Source organism: Aspergillus vadensis (genome assembly GCF_003184925.1).
Source record: "Aspergillus vadensis CBS 113365 unplaced genomic scaffold BO88scaffold_1, whole genome shotgun sequence".
In the NCBI taxonomy this organism is placed as follows: Eukaryota; Fungi; Ascomycota; class Eurotiomycetes; order Eurotiales; family Aspergillaceae; genus Aspergillus; species Aspergillus vadensis.
The window spans coordinates 1808149-1824637 of NW_020292039.1; the positions used below are offsets into that span (position 1 = coordinate 1808149).

At 48.3% G+C, this 16489-nt stretch overlaps 3 protein-coding genes across 3 annotated transcripts; 1 reads left to right on the top strand and 2 right to left on the bottom strand.

The window, feature by feature from the left end:
- Positions 1-373: 373 nt before the first annotated feature.
- BO88DRAFT_18548 (uncharacterized protein) lies at positions 374-910 on the bottom strand. Its single transcript, XM_025701783.1, has one exon. The coding sequence runs from the start codon at positions 777-779 to the stop codon at positions 498-500; it is 282 nt and encodes a 93-aa protein (XP_025568440.1). The 5' UTR covers positions 780-910; the 3' UTR covers positions 374-497.
- Positions 910-2134, bottom strand: BO88DRAFT_18559 (histone deacetylase complex subunit SAP30 Sin3-binding domain-containing protein). The gene is made up of 2 exons (XM_025701784.1): positions 1640-2134; positions 910-1529 (listed from the first exon to the last, which is right to left on the bottom strand). Exons 1-2 carry the CDS (start codon positions 1859-1861, stop codon positions 1041-1043), a joined length of 711 nt encoding a protein of 236 aa, XP_025568441.1. The 5' UTR covers positions 1862-2134; the 3' UTR covers positions 910-1040.
- Positions 2135-14543: 12409 nt separating this feature from the next.
- On the top strand, positions 14544-15183 carry BO88DRAFT_400318 (uncharacterized protein). The gene has a single exon (XM_025705532.1). It carries the CDS (start codon positions 14957-14959, stop codon positions 15164-15166), a length of 210 nt encoding a protein of 69 aa, XP_025568442.1. The 5' UTR covers positions 14544-14956; the 3' UTR covers positions 15167-15183.
- Positions 15184-16489: the final 1306 nt, after the last annotated feature.

Sequence of the window (16489 nt, forward strand, 5' to 3'; positions counted from 1 at the left end):
GGACACGTTTTTTATGTTTATGCATTTTGGCGTTTTCCCCCCGTCGTCAACTCTCGCTTTTTTTTGAGTCGATTGCTTTGCGTTTGTTAATTTCCTCTCCTTCTTTTCTTCTTTCCTCGTTTTTATTCATTGAGCTAGTTTTAGTGGCTTTATCTATCTTTATCCTTGCTGTCGCTGCTGCTGTTGCTACTTATCCTTCATGTCTTGTTTTATGGTTCGATTTTGGCCGGTAGGACAGTGGAGGGACGAATATCGAATGGAATGAAGTGGAATGTATATAGTGAGTATAAGTGAAGTGCAAAAGATCGACAGGGAGAGGAAAATGCAATTGGATGAATTACTAAGTTATACATGTCTCAGTTGGCGCTTAGTGGACTACACATACTGATATATATATATACACACTACTAAGTAGTATATGTTATAACCTAGGACGAGTACTAAGTGAAGAGATATTATGAATACTATGAACCAGGACAGGTAGTATATTATTGCAATTAAACTCTAAACAATATGAAGATAAAACGCCGATATATCCCATTTCCGAGTAATAATGTACAAGTATATGAGCCAGAGAAGGAAAAGAGTAGTGCACTGATGGCCGAGGGTCTAACGCGGCGTACAAGATAGCCAGCATGACAGGATCTTGGAGGCAGATGAGGCTCAGAGGGAACATACAGAGAGTAGTGATCTCGAGTGGACAGATCAGGATAACAAAGGAAACAGTGAAAAGGAGCAAGAAAGAAGTACTTATCTGAACTAGCACCAATGGGTATCATGAAAAGGTAAAGGAACTAGGATGCCCGGTGACCGGTGAAAGGAGAGAGGCGAGGCGTTGAAGGTGAAGAGTAGGGAGGATAGAGGGCGTGCAGTCCTGGGATAGATTCAATCCCGAACTCGTAAAAATTGTGCTCAAGACCAGAAGCACAATGAGCCGAGGTTATGCCCACGACATATCCGCAGGTCCGGGATGATTCTTCCGGGATCAGAGGTAGGTGATAAAAAGGGAAAGACGAGGTCATAGAAGGATGGCGCAGGAACTATGGCTGGAATCTGAGACGGAAGTGTCGTCCTCGTCCCTCTTCACGGACCTTGTACAGGAACCGCGCAATAGCCTCCTGTTCCGCAAGACCAGCGCTGTTGAAGTGTTTACGCACTGTGACGGCCAGCTGGTTCTTGCACACCCTTTCCTGACCAATTATGTGATGCAGCGCACCCTTGACATCAATTGTATCCGGGCCTTTGTTTGACGGACGGTCTTTGTGTCTTGAGCTGACACCATTCGGAGCGGAGGAATTGCTCTGCAGAGCTTTTCGGGATGTGGATGCGCTCGACTGGGAACCATTCGTCGTCTGGTCCTGGCGAGCCAGGTGTGCTCTCTGGGCGGCGATAGAAGTTGGTGATCGGAGTCCGATTCCACGGGAGAGTAGCAAGTGGGAGTATTCGCTGGAGAACGCGCTTGGGGTAGACAGCTTGTAGGCATGTCGGTAGGAGTGGAGGAGTTCGAGGGGCATTTCGGACCAGGGGATCTACATCCAATCCATGTCAGATATGATACCACAGTATGAAAGGAAGTGGTATGGAGAATATAGTGAATGTATAATCAAGGAAGAGCAAGTTAACACCGATTGCAGCGTACCTTTGGCAAATTGTCCTGTTCGCCTCCAGCCGGAGCGCTGGTGACGTTTGCAGAACTCGCAGAGGCTTTTGCCTCGCGACTATTCAAAGCGGCCACTGCTGCTGCACCGCCAGCACCCTTGCGAGACTTCCCCGTTGTCGTTTTATGCTCTCTTGCAGTGCTGGAGCCTTCAGAGCGAGAGTCATCCTGAGCGGCTGTCGTCCGCTGGCGCGGGGGAGCCATGGCCGTGAGAGATGGAGAGAAAGAAAGAGGGAAAGGAGAGGGTGGTGAGAAAAGGGCAGCCGGGGCAATCGCAGCCCCGAACAATTGTGTTACAGGAAATGAATAGCCACCGGCAACAACTGAACGAACGGCACTCAACAGCACAAGACTAATCGCAATGGTGAAAAAGCATGCCTGAATGACTTTTGCTTCGGCCGACGGGAGGCGGGCAGACGCGGCAGAATATTGAGGCGCGACATCATCGCGACCGCATCGGGTAATATTACCGAATATACTTTGAGAAGATAAGACAGGAGATGAGTGAAATAAGGGTGGTTGGTATGGGATATGTCAGAAGGAAGAACTGACAGGTCATGGTTGACGCTCAATTCCAAGGGATTGTCATGTCGCTCAGTATATGTCCTGATATCACCATATCGGACATGTCTCCGGGGTGTGGAGAGTCAAGAGTATCGGAGGTGGGAAGTGAGACAAGACGGATATCATGCAGCATGAAAGGTTGGTATCAACATTCAACTCAACATTCTCGATCACTGGACACTGGTAATGATGATTGTCGACACATTCGTGTCTTTAAGGTATTCAGAAACCTTTTACGGGGGGAGTTTAGTCCTTAGGTTGAAACATGATTTAGACCAGAGTGTTACACCAAGATCACATGTCCACACATTATTTACCTCCATAGTAGGATACCATGAGGAACAACCTTACACGTTCTTGCATCATGACCAGAAAGGTCGGGAACAACCTCAATTACCCTATCATAGTCATCGCAACAAAGTTACCAACACAGACCGAATCCATCACCATCAGAGACGATACTGTAAGTACCAGCGGGGTACAAAAGCAGCTTCTGCCTTAGAACAATGGCGAACCACCGGCTCCCCCGAAGGGTAAGAAGTGAGTAGTAGATGAACTCGGCATCTAAAAGGGCTGGACTCATGCCCGGGCGGTTGCTCTCACACCCTCGATATTAACCGGCTCATGGCTGTTACCTGATTCGAAACCGCCGACCCTAATCCTATCACCAAGAGCATGGAAAGAAGAAGATAGATTGGTCGGTGGAGTGTTATCTAGACCCCTCCACCTCGCACCATCACAGAGTCCTAGCCCAGCCAGGCAGCAGAGACATAGTAGCTTCAGCTGAGCTGGAGAGCAGTAAGCACTGCTCTGCGCTGCAAAACCCGACGTCATGGGCGTAGTCTGAGCGCCCGTGACCAGGGGCGTGACAGGACTGTACCCCTGAGTTAAGACTATAAGTAGGACTAGAACAATTCCATGCCTATCGAGCTGCGCCATGGGCAGATTCGGTCGTTCGAGACAATTATCCCAGCACCCAATCGGTTGGCATCATGGGTGCTTGCTTATGGCAATTCGTAATACGGGTGCCTGCTGCCCCGTGTTGTTGTTATTGTCGTTGTTGTTGTTGTTGTTGTTGTTGTTGTTGTTGTTGTTATCTCACACCATACCTTCTTCCCGTAGCGCTTATGAGCACACCAACAAGGTAGTAAGTAGATAGTTACTAGTAGTAATTGGCAGGTGTTGGTTGGGTGAGCTATACTCGAACGAGAGTAAATTACCCCGGCACGTGTCCGGATATGCCGATATGAACAAGCACCCTGGCCTAGGATAGTACTAGTACTACGTTACTACTACTAATCAATGAATGAGGGTGAAATTGAGGACTAGCCAGAGTCCATGATAGGATGGGGAAATCCCTTGGAGGGAGGGGGATAGAAATATTCCGCCTATCAATTGAACGGATTGGACGGAATATCATTTATCACCCCAAGCAGGAATGAGCATCGGGATTTGACACGGCTGTGCCTGGGGTATCTGTCAGGGTTTCACCTCCGTCCGGAGTAACTCATAACGACCCCAACACACGTGACAGCTGAATCCGGCGGTTAAGGACTAAAGTAGCCGATTAGTTGATAACGACTATTCCGTATCCGTAAGTAGTAACTATATGGGGGTGGTCTGACAGTCCTGACTTGGGGGAGGAGAAGGATCCACCCTCGCACAATTATGGCACATAACGACGGCATAACGCTGGACAGGGAAAAAAGAAAAAGACATGGCCCCAATGGCTGGAACCGGGTTGGGCACACATCTTGTCTTTTTTGGCAACGTTTTCGTGTGAGTCAAGATGGAACATCTGGCTAGAAAAAAAATTTTGTTTGCTCACCGCTATATTCCCTGAAGCCCCAGTCTTGCGCAGAAGCGAGAAACTCAGACTATACAGAGTAAAACTAGCCAGGGGCGAAAATCGAAGAAAAATACTACTAGAAGCCATCATTGAAAACTTTAACGTGTGATAAGCATTAAACTGATAGACAGGGCAAACATTCTACCGGAAGGGAGAAAATGCCGACATACGGAGGGGGGAAAAAATAATGGAAAAGGGAAAACAATGGGGCTACCAGTGTATTGGCCACATCACGGCTCCAGAATAGTTACATGATTGCCTGGAGCAGTAACCGGATTAATGTGACCCTTAAACGAGGAAGGGGGAGGATTGTACTCCGTCCACCGGAAATCAACCCCCAGAAATCAGGGCTGGTTTAGGGAAGCCGCCAGTCAGGACGGCTCAGACCACCACGGGATTCGGGACAGACTCGGCAAGAATCCAGGACTCGGGACGGACATGCCGATGGATGGGAAAATTGCCTCAGCCGGGGGAGAAGAGACTAGAGAGGGGAGGGGGTGGATGAGGGGGAGAGGAAAGTGAAGGGGTGGTTGGTGGGCTTCAATCAAACCTGGGAAAGGTAAAGGAGGGGGGTGGAAGTACTCCGTTAGAGGGAAAGGAAAAAATTCATCTAGTGTAGTAGTTAGTTGGTTAGGTAGGAGACATCTCTACGGCGCTACGCCGCTACGGAGTACCAAGCTCCTTGAAGGAGGAGGTCGGTCGTCAGTCTTGTCACAAGGGGAAAGAAGGGAAAGAATGGCAGGGCAGGAAAAAGCGCCTAACCGCAAAGGTACCTTCACCGAGGTACCCTTTTCGGGGCAGCCCGTGGCTCCGGCCCATCTGGAGAGAGCGAGGAGGGGGCAAGTTAGGTAAGAAATTTCTCCGCAATCCGCCCTGATAAACTATCCAGCCAGCCCCGTTAGTCGCAAGACGGGCCCCAGAGGGGAAGAATGCCCGGAATTCTCCCGAAATCATCCGATCACCGTATCATTCTTGCAGGTTCTGTCCCGGAATTTGTTCGTAAATTGTCTGGATTTGAGGACGGTGAGTGGTGCCTTGGTTGGTTTTTTTCCTTTTTTCTTTTTACGCGAAATTTCTTCACGAGTGGTTCCCTTTCTCTCTAGTCCAGTCAAATCATCACATGTATACGGAGTAAAGAGGCAGACAAAAAAAAAAAGGGACCCAGTACCACTAGAAGGAGAGATTAGGATAACGACAGTACGCTCCCGCCCCAACAAAGCGAAGCGGAAAGAAAATAGCAGTAGTGCCCTGACGTGGCAAAAGCTACTACGGAGTAGACTGGCTGAGCTGAGATGAGCTGAGCTGAGCTCCTGCTGCTGCTGCTGCTGCTGCTGCTGCTGCTGCTGCTGCTGCACCTACATAACTAACTGTACGATAATGATGATAGCAAAGCAAAGCATAGCAAAGCAACAAGAATCAACTAACATAACTAGTCAGATTAGAACCCGATATTATCTAATACACCGGATCTCCGGTCTTTTCTCCCCCTCCGTAGTCCACACAACCCACACAACAACCCTTGTCCAGTTATGGTGCGCTACTAGACTAAGTACTAGTTAGTCAACAGCCTGATCCAGTCCTCCAGACGCGGGAGATTGTCATCTAGAAACGCGGCAGTGCGCCGCCACTAAGGCAGGCCCATGTCTCGACTCCTGGATTAGCTGCAAATCATTCTCATGACGCAATCCCGGCCATCTTCCGTGACTCTTTGTCTCCGTCTGGTATGATTTTTTTTTCTTTCTTTCTTACCCCATCATTCCCAATTGGGTAATTCCCTCATTGGTCCTTCTCACCCTTTAGTACAGAGTATTAGGATAGAAAACAAAAAGAAATTATGGTTCCATTCTACTACCATCTGGTCAAAGAAAGAGTGTACGTAGTTGTTATCATTCCACTCATTCATTCATCCATTACCCCCCTTTCAGTGTTGTCTTGGGTTTTGTCTTGGCTATTCTATCCCACCTAGGCATCTATCCCCGTTATTCCATCCCATCTGTATTAACTAATCTCATTAGGTTACTTAGGTGGTGGCGGTCTGGGGAAAAAAATAACGGACAACAATAACAAAATTACAGTTTTTGTTACATCATACATCGATACATACTACAACAGAGAAAAATAAAATAGCATCAGAGTAGGTATTTACTTAGTAGGCTACATATGCCGTGCAGAAGTGATGAAGTTAATTAACCTAGCTAAAAACTGCAATCTGCAAGCTTAGACTCATGTCGATACATACTATAGTCGGTTATCATGTGAAAGGGGTCATAGTTCTAGCCTCTGGTCTTCTCTCCCCTCTCCTCTCCTCACAACTTCCCCCCGAGATCGTCGTCATAGCTCGAGAGGGGGGGAAGAAGCAGAGAGGGGCAGCTAACTAACTACTAGTTGATATATTAATTAATATGTTATTTAGTAGTGCCAGGTCCGTGTGTAATGTCTGCCTACGGTTGTTCTCTTCACTGTTTTCCTATGAAAAGAAATAGACAATAATGGGTATCGTAGTGAGTAAGTAGTATAGAATATATGGCATGGTCACGACAATTGCACCACCACCGTCATCATCATCACCCTTAGTAAGAACTAACCGCAATAGAAAAATCCTTATCTCAAACCCATCATCATAATTCCATCCCCTCCCGGCCCCAAGCTTTTTCACCACCTACACTAGTACCTCACTAAAGCAAACTAGGACCTGAGGGAACTAGGAAGGGAGGAAGGAGCGCACCACTTGGCAATGGGTCAAGTCAATCCTCATTAATATTTTACCGGTTTGGGGGAGAGAAGTCCCATCACTGAAGCTATAGACGACACTATCTTGGAGCTTGGACTGGCGCTGGCATTGGCACTGACACTGGCACTGCTGGTGGTTATAATTATAGACACGGGGTTCGATAATAGTAGTATTTGCTACTAGTAATTAAGTAAAGTTGGAAGGATTTAGATTCAGGTACTGGCAATTTACCCGACCGAGTGTAATCACTCCTTATCCTGTGTAATCAAGCAAAGCAAGGAAACCAACAACTACCAGCTTATCTACTCCTTCTGTATAGTAAGTAACTATAGGTAAACTAGTATAATCCAAGGGCTGAAAAAGAAAGAAAGGTGAAAAGCGCCACAACAACCAGGGTGTCAGCGGCGGCGGCGCTCGCCGTACCTTCCCCCCCGAAATCCCGCTTTGCTTGCTTACCTTACAGGCGACGTGTCATCACAACACGAGAGATAAGTAAAGTAGCATAGCGTTATAGTGTCCCATACCCCGTAAAATAAGTAAGTAGATGGTTAGCTAGCTAACGGCGCGCGCGCGCGCGTAAAGCGACCGTTAGGAAAATAAAATTATATTAAAGAAATAATAAAAATTACTCCGTACAATCCCCGGGTTTTCTCCCCTCCGCCCCCCCTGTTTCTGCCTGCCCGCCCGTCTGTCTGGCGCCCTCCCCGGGTTGCGACAATCTAACTTCAACATGGCCAATTATTGGTTAATTGAGTAGATTAAAAAAGTTGCTGCGGAGTAAGAGGAGTAGGTAGTAGAATTCATGTCGAAGACGGGACGGAGAAGAGGGGAGAGGGGGAGGGATGTAGACACTAGACAGGCATTCGTGCAGAAACGGGCTGGATGGTGTGATTCGGGAGAACAAGGGGGAGGAAAACAACATAAGGTTAGTGTTGGGTTTAGCGGATAGCGGTTCGTTGGTTCCCTGGGGAGGGATAACTTCGGGGTAAAATTCCAGTCCTCTATACGGAGTAGTTACTCCATACAATATTTGGCCACTGGCCTGGCTATACTCCGGTAACCCAAAGACCGCAACGCTAGCTACTACGCGGCCACAAAATATGGTCACGTAAGGAAGTTGAAGGACCTTGGGGATTGGATTGCCATTACCCGCGCGCTATCTGTCCCTGTCCTTGTCCCTGTTTTTTTCCCTGTTTATGGGATCGGTGATATGGTAGATGAAGTACGTAGGAATTCCATCGCAGCAAATGCTGTCAGATAAGAAAGCAACTCACATTCTCCCTTCATGACCAATGACAGCAAGGAAGCAAGATTTTTCCAACCACACCACCAACCCAATACGACACATACCCTCCATACAGTAACATGGCCGGTACCGTCTTTACTAAAGTAGAAGCGTCCGGATTCCGGAAGCGCGGCCCCGCATAACCTGGGGGCAGCGGCTGTGAAGCCTGTGAATCGGCGATATCACCGTGATACGGCCCCTTTGGTATGATTGGTCGATACGCCCCGTTCCAGAAGCTTGTGGATCCCCGGATCGCTGAACTTGGCGCCTTGTGGGGAGGGGGGCGCGCGCCTTCCTTGGGTGCGTGTGGTTAAGACCGGTCAGGCCGTGGGATTTGCACCTCGACCGCAATCAGTGCCCGTCGTACGGTCACGGTGATACACACCACCCACCAGCACGCCGGACCTAGCAAGATAGCTAGCAGGCAGCTCCTCCCACTACACCCTCCTTCCCAGCTCCGTGTTACACTAGATCATCTCGGTTTGCCTGATAAGCATTTCATGCACACCACACTGGGTAGATTGATTAGCATCCACCCTTCATGCTACTAGTAGTAATAATTAATTATCAGTTTCTTTTTCTGCCGACGGGGATTTTCATTGGCCAAGAGGTCGTAAATTGCTGGGTTCTTGGTAGAGCGAATGACCATGAGCGATAGTCAATCTGGAGATTCCCCAGAGTTCTCCCTCTGCCCCCGCACATAGCCGCCAAGCATTCTGATGTCGCCTTCAGTTGTGTTGTGGTGGTGAGCAAGCAGTAAGTGGTAGGAAGTGATATCCTAGCATGCTATCTTTCTTGGCTATCGAGGGTCATCTGAAAAAGAAAGAAGTTGCAACCATCTGCATACCTTACCTTCGTGCTCGGGTGACTCGTTGCCTTATCTCTCTTGAGCCCTGAAAACGCCCAGGGCACAACTCCACTGTGTGGTTGGTCCTTTTAGGGCTCTCTCGGGTACATCAGTATGGTGACAAAGATCTACCCGGCGGCTTACCCAACTGGGGATTGACGAAATCAGAGACTGTCCAGAATGGTAAGTACGTAGTAGCATTGCTAACATTCCTGTCTCTACACGTCATGACTTGGGGTTGGTTGCCGTGGATATTATTATTTCATCGCATCAGAGTATGAATGGCTGAAAATTTTTGCCCCTTCCTGCGGAGATCAGTGGATAGGTTTAGTGGGATTCCCTTTTCTCTGCCTCTAGAGATCTTTCTTGAGAGACGTAATCGAATTTTCATACAAGCGGTGTAATTCCCACATTGCATGCAACCGGATGCCCGACCGGCCATTGACGGGGAAACCAGAAAGTGAACGAGGTGACTGATGAGTGATTGGTGTGATCATGAGGAAGAAAGAAGAAGAAGAAAATAGTAATCAGTAGAAGGCAACGCATGCAATGTATCATCGATATTGATAATAAGATCTGCCTCTTAAGCTTGGAGCTTCATTCTGGTTGGTTCCCCCAGTGTTTGGTGGTAGTACGAGTACTCCTCGTGAAACATTTACGATCCGCACGGCAAGGCAGACTAAGACTGACAGGCTGCGCAGCCTAAGTCTCGAATTTGTCTTTTTTTTTCTGCGGCCCATGCGCTCACATGTAACTGCTGCGCTTCCTTTCTTCAGGCGGCCCCTCGGCGACTAGACTAGTGGGCAGGGAATGGGAATCAAAGCGTAGCATTTTGGCGGGTGTGCAGGAATCCAGGTTATCCCATGAGATTTCTTTTTCCTGTGTTTCACTCACAAGTAGAGGTGGTTTCTATGTGTTGTCAAGCTGTCAGACTGGATTAGGCGAGGAGGGGTTCAGATAACAACAAAAAAGGATTTTTCTATTCATTTTTCTATTCCTTTCGTGCAACAAAAGGACCGCCGGTGTGCATACGTGGGTCGATTGTCTGACACCATACGATAACCCCACATCAACAGATCAGGCAACGTCAGGTCAGGGAAAGCATCGTGATCAATGAGAGGCCTCACATTCACCCTCTCAGAAAGGTACAACTAGATGATCCCGTCTGGGCGATGTTCTGGACTTGGCTCAATGCAGGGCCCCGAACATCCGTCTCATATGAGGGGAAGTGATGTAGTCAATCACCATGTAATCAAAGGTGGAAAATCCAGTAAAGAATGTGTGATGAAAGTTGATCATGATGCTAGTATTTAGTAACGAATTTTCATTGTCCGGGAACAATCTGCTCTGGTAGAGATATACTCCGTACTCCGCACCAGACTAGAGGATGATCCCAAGTTCAACTAAATGAATGAATGCATCGACCAATTCTCTGCTGGGGGTGTGGGATAGACAATCGCCTATCGGATCGCTAGGCGCTATACTGTTGGTGGATGAGTTTGCGGTTGGTAAAAGATGAAGCAAATTATTATCTCACAGTGGGGTTTTGTCGAACTACTGGCGGGTCATTACGGAGCACAAATTCCCCTCTAAGAAATTAAGCAGTAACTGCAACAGAGAACAGTTCCTGCGAAACGCAATCCTTTGGCGGATAAACGGCTTCTAGGATATTGGCGCTTACGATGATCCTCTCTGAACGTGACGGACAGTGGGGGTCATTTTCGTTTCAATCCCTGCTTCTTCAATTCTCATTGACTTTTCTTTATCTGTTTCTTAACTCCCATTTCTTGGGTTTGCGGAGACGGTTGCCGCCGGTAGTTACCGTGGTAGTGACCCGTGACTCGCAGACTTCTCATCAAGAACAACTAACTGCAGACGGGGCGAGGTCAGAGAGGGTTATCTGCAACCGAGTGGTCAGTTAGGCTTGGCTAGGGTAGATCCGCGTCGTACTCACTCCTAAAAGAGTAATTCAGAGCATATCATGGCGCCGTGAAGCCGAGCCAGTGACCGGACTTAGACACAGGGATGGCCTTTTGCGGTTAGAGGCCTGGCCAAATCTGAGTGTCGATCCCCGGCTGCGTTGATCGCGGGGAAGATCTTCCGTCTTTCGGAGTCGAAAAAGCGGAGGAGACAATGAACAATACTTTTGCAAAGGATGGATAAACGGGGTAAAGGGAACTCAAAAATTGATTGCCACTGAGATACAGGTTTAGGTGCTCGTTCTGCTGATAACCCAAGCCCCGGGGATTCTACGGGGTCCTCTAGAATGGATCCTCCCCCTTCTAGACTATCTATGGGGTCAGGGTTGTCGCACCATGATCAGCGTCAGTCTGATTCAATAGTGCGTTGGGGCTTCATGCAGAGCGGATGCGAGGAGACTGGAAAGACCGAGAGATAGAAGAAGCCTTTTTCCCTGGCACAAAAAACCAACTACTACTAAGCGCAACGGCTCAATGCTCAGCCATACATGGGCGCTAAATCAGGGCTGGTGTTGTTGGTTGCCAAATATTACCAACACTCAAAGTAGTTGGCCCATGACAGCTCCTAAACAATAGAAATAAAATAGTATAACCACAGGCAGAATCTATCTGCCTTGGGAGGGCGGGGATAGAAAGGTTAGTACAGCCACCACAGTGCCACATCGGGGTAAAAACTACAAGGTCCCCTTTGTTGTGGATGGAGTGGTGCCATGCCAGGCTGGTCAGGATTTGAAGGAATAATCCGAACCCCCAATCAAACGGCAAGGAGGGATGCTATTTCCATCACGATCAGGCAGTGAGTGTGTGGTAGGTGGTATCCGAACAAATGAAAAGGTTGTTACCCTCTTCCCCTCCTTATCCGGGATAATAATAATATTAGTAGTAGTAATGATAATAGCAATAATAATGCGATGAGAAACGTACGTGGCTCCGGCTAGTTGGGGTGGTTACGTACAGGGCAGCGGTACCTGCGTGCCAACCTCATTCCTCTCTTTCCCCATTTGTCCCACCATCCCAAGTCTGGAGAGATGGTGGGGTGATTGCTGGGCGCCCCCTTCTTTGGGATTAATTAAATTCACTGACCGGCAAAGTGCCGGCAATCGGTCCGGCACCAGGTGTGTATGTAATGAGAGAGTGTGTGTCTGTGTTTGACCAGACAGGAGGTCCCACCCCACACAAGAAAATTTGTGCAATACACAATTATCATACAGTATAGATAAGGAAACGAGTCAGGGTTATTTCCAAGTAGGCCAACCCAAGACAGTTCGAACATGGTGTGTGTGTATTATACATACTCAGGTGTCTGCGGGGATGACGGCCGGATCCCCTCACAAATTCTAGGCGGAGAAAGAGACCATGTCCCATGCCACCTTCTGGTATCTGCAGCGGGCGGCACCTGCTCCATCAATGATCACTTGTGTATCTTCCTGCGTGTATACTACTGTGTAGTGGTCTCGTAGTGGTAGTAGTACTTTTGTTTTTTTCCTCTTCTTATCTGAAGAATCTAATTAGTCACTTTCCCCCTCCTTTCATTTCTGGTGATCGGCCAGGTCGCGACGCCTTCCTCTCTGATCCCGCCGTGCCGGGGAAACTCTCCAGGCTCCAAACAAACGAACCATTCAAGGTCACGATCCGATATCCGCTGATCGCAAAGAAGGGCCGTCAGCCGAGTCTAGCCTATCAGAGCTTGTAACAAAACCACGATATCGCTCTGGTGGGGGTTTCATCCGTCGGGTTCCTCCCCCTTGGTCAGGGTTCGAGATAACAGCATCGCATCACCCTCGATTCTCGCGGGTGACAACAATGTGGGCTGAAGGAGGTCCATGGAGGTGGCATGTGTTACACACCCAAGCCCGGATACATGACCCTGCTGCATCTTATCCGATGACAATGCCTAGCTGGAACCTTGATTTCCCATACTTGACTCCGCAGACTAAAGCACACTTCAATTCCAAGAATGGAGCGAGCTGGTATCTACTATCTATCCATCTATCTTGCTGAATCTACCACTACTAGTGCTAGTCCCCGGTCGGCGCGGACCCCTCGGGGTGGGAGGGTTGAGTGCCTGTGATCTGATCTGCCACTAAGCGGCCTGTTCTGACGGCTTGATGCATATTTCCCGCTTCCTTCGATTCTCCTTTGGAACAATATTCCCAGCTCGGATATCCCATGTAGTGTACAGAGTAGTATCTAGTAGCACTTTTATTGAGCTTCCTCGAATGCAGGTCCACTAGTCCACCACTACTGATATGTATGTTGTCATTCACCACCTGCGGCATACAATCTATCCCTATGACCCTTGCGTGCCCGTAGATAAGGATGCCGCAAGACCCCAAAAGGAGAAATTCCATTAGAAAATAGAACAAAAATATGAGAGCATATTATACCACCCAGTTACGGATATGGAATCCTAGTTTAAGCCTAGAAGCGATGGCGAGCGCGTGAAGGGCTGTCCGTGAAGCCCTTGGCTGGCTGGACTTGCCGAGACCGTATCTTTCTTTATCCCGATGACGCCTGGGCCTTTTCTTGCCCCGGTTAGATAGCACCGTGCAATTCAGCGAACAATGTCATCGGTCGATTAATTTAATATGTACAGACTCCACAGCCGGTGGCAAAATCTCCGCATGGAGATTTCCCCATCGGAACCTGAAAGAGCCATACTATACGTAGATATCTAGTAGCTGCGTGGATAGTACCGGAGGTGGTGGACTATCTGTCTGGGGAGGGAATAGTACATTCCGGGCGCAAATAGAGAGACTAGAGAGCTATTGTTGTGGACCTGGGGATATTGCGGAGTTCAATTTCCGAGCTTACCGGAGCCCTCGTTCCCTCCCACATAGTTACGGTCTCACCTTAAACCCCCTTTTTTTGTTTGGCGGCCCCATGTTGTTTCTCTTGACGGAGACGTGGGTGCCTGACACTGATGAAACACGATGCAGGGCGGCGCGTCCTCTGAAGTGGTGAAGATTCTAGTTAAGCGCTAGTCCAGGGGGTTGCATTTGAGGGGGGGGAAATGATTCTTCTCGGTAGTTATACACTAATGCTGAATAACTCGAGGGGCGCTTGAAAGGGGGGGTTCCTAGCAAGACCGGTTAAATAGGAATGGAAATCTATTCGGGATTACGGGTCTAAAAGCCGGTGTTATTATGCGATCGTGGTGCCAACAGTAATCCCTCCCGAGTTGTTCTTGATACATACCTGGTACCTACATACTTAGGCAGGTACCTTCTTCGCTGGCCATTCCCACGTAGCCTTGCCTTGCCGCGGAGGGATGCCATCCAGAGATGACACGGTCGAGTCATCGTCGTGTTCTTGGGGTACAGTTTGTTATCCGTATGCAAGCCCAGCTGAGAGTTTCGCCTCGTCTTGCGCCTCGCCCCCCCTTGAAGGGAAGTGTTGTTGTTGGCGGAGCCAATGATTCGTCTGAGTCATGAGGCTGATGCAATGCTGTCCTTCCCCCACAAAGTTGAACCCCCCGACTGCGGTCAGTCTGCCCTCACCCGCAACAGGCTGGACGTCATCCCGGCTCTTTTTCGTGTGCTCCAGTCCATCCAGTGGTTTCCGTCAGCAGCCTCATTTAGGTACAGAGTCGGAGGTACCTACGCAAAAACTAGGTTGGCATAAAATAGGAGTAGATAACTCGTCCCATGGGGATGATGATGTATTGGATCTCGCCCATCGTATGACTCTTGGTTCAGCGCAACGGTCTGCCCTACCAGGTCTTTCGCTTTGCACTGTCTATGATCACCGCTCCCGTCACCTCGAGTCACTTGGGAACTCTCATTCGATGTGAGTTCATCTCCCCTGCTGGTTATCTACTTCTCTCAGTACCCAACCATTGCTGAATGATGGTCGATCAGCTGGTCTGGACTGGGCGGTCTCGAAGATCTCGTCGAACAAATTCTTTCCCCGGTAATGCCCCAGACAGGTTGGGGAAATACATACGCACGTAGGAGGGCCAGGAAAATAAAAAAACAAACCACGAAAAATAAATAATTAAAGAAGAAAAGAAAAAATTGAGCAAATTATAAACCATAACCAGAAATGAGTCTTGCATCCGCAGGCACATCATCACCTCATACCTCCATCATCGACAATCATCAAAATGGCATCATTCTAGGGATTCGTTTCGTGTGCGCCTGCCGCACCCCCCCCTTCAATAGAGTAGTAGTAGTGGATAGATGGAGGAATTGGATCGATCTTCCACCTCCGCTTGACCGTATCACGTTTTCGGTCGAGATCAATACACCATAATTACCTACCGCCTAGATAACTTCACACCCCCCACTGGTGATCATGATGATTCGGATTCCTCCCGTGCAAATGATCGATGGCTAGTGAGCATGAACAATCAAGTTAAAAGTAGGGTAGCTATCACATGGATGATGATGATTCTTGGAAAATGCCTACCTCCTGCCTCGCATTATCCGACCGGCGAGACAAATCGCGTAATCAACCGCGCTTGGTCACCACCGGAGTGAACATCATACCGACACCGATGGGGAAACTAAGGTATCTACGCGGTCGCCTATCGAGAAGGATTGTCCAGATCATCCGCGATAGCCGGTGCGAAGTCTGAGACCGGGTTGCTGCTGCTGCTGATGTTCGTGTTCGTGATAGGGTTTCTTACCACTAAGTACTTACTACCACCACCACCTCTACCACCAACCAAAACCCCAATACTGTGCGTACACATAACCAACAACCCCAGAGACCCTCTCCGGGCCTTACAGCTTTACCTTACCGACACCCAACAATACGGGGCACGCACTTCTCCAGACCACACAGCCACTTCTGCAGTTCCAGTTTCTACTCCGTAATCCCTCTTGACTCTAGTCCGCCCCACATTCTTTTTTTTTCTTTAACACGCCTTACCTGTTTTGACACCCTCTCTTCCCGGTCAGTAATAGTGAAATTTTTCTAACACACCGTGCGTGGCCCGAAAACCAGACGGAAGAAGCCCCGAGATAGGCAACTGATGGAGACACCCGTTTGGCAATTCAAGGACTTTAAAGAGAGTATATCCATATATTCATCAAAGAACTCATGTACTGAGTATAAGAGCGGTAGATACCAAGTGATGATAACATCATATATCCAGGCAAGAAATTATAAAAGGATAAGAAGAGTATGAAATGATAACGACAAAGCACTGCGTTCCATCTGACTAGGGAAGCTGACTGACCGGTTTGAATCCCCAAGAAGCAAAGCAGCCGATCTGGTTTAAGCACGTTCTTTTTCCCTTTCCTGCTTTTTTTGCCCCCCCGATATTTATCCCCACACAAAGTACATAGTCTTTTTCTTTTTTCGATTTTTATTTTCCCTTTTTTTATTTTAATCATATTTCCCTTTTCATCGATTTTTTTTATCCATCTTTTTTTTCGATTTTTCAATTTTCTTTTTTTCTTTTTTTTTTTTTTTTTCTTCGCGTTCCCATTCTGCTCTCCGATTCCGATAAACCCACCCCCTCTACGAGTCGCCCTCTTTTCCCTCCCCTCCCCCGAATTCCGTTTCCTTCTTCTTCCCCTCCATTCCTCATCTTTTCGCCCTTCCCGATTTCTTCTCTTCTTATATATT

Excerpts from the sequence above, each read along its gene's own strand:
- BO88DRAFT_18559 (XM_025701784.1), bottom strand. The coding sequence starts at position 1,861 with ATGGCTCCCCCGCGCCAGCGGACGACAGCCGCTCAGGATGACTCTCGC. Across the intron at positions 1,530-1,639 it reads AACAGGACAATTTGCCAAAG|ATCCCCTGGTCCGAAATGCC; the intron begins GTACGCTGCAAT and ends GATTGGATGTAG.
- BO88DRAFT_400318 (XM_025705532.1), top strand. The coding sequence starts at position 14,957 with ATGAGTCTTGCATCCGCAGGCACATCATCACCTCATACCTCCATCATC.
- BO88DRAFT_18548 (XM_025701783.1), bottom strand. The coding sequence starts at position 779 with ATGATACCCATTGGTGCTAGTTCAGATAAGTACTTCTTTCTTGCTCCT.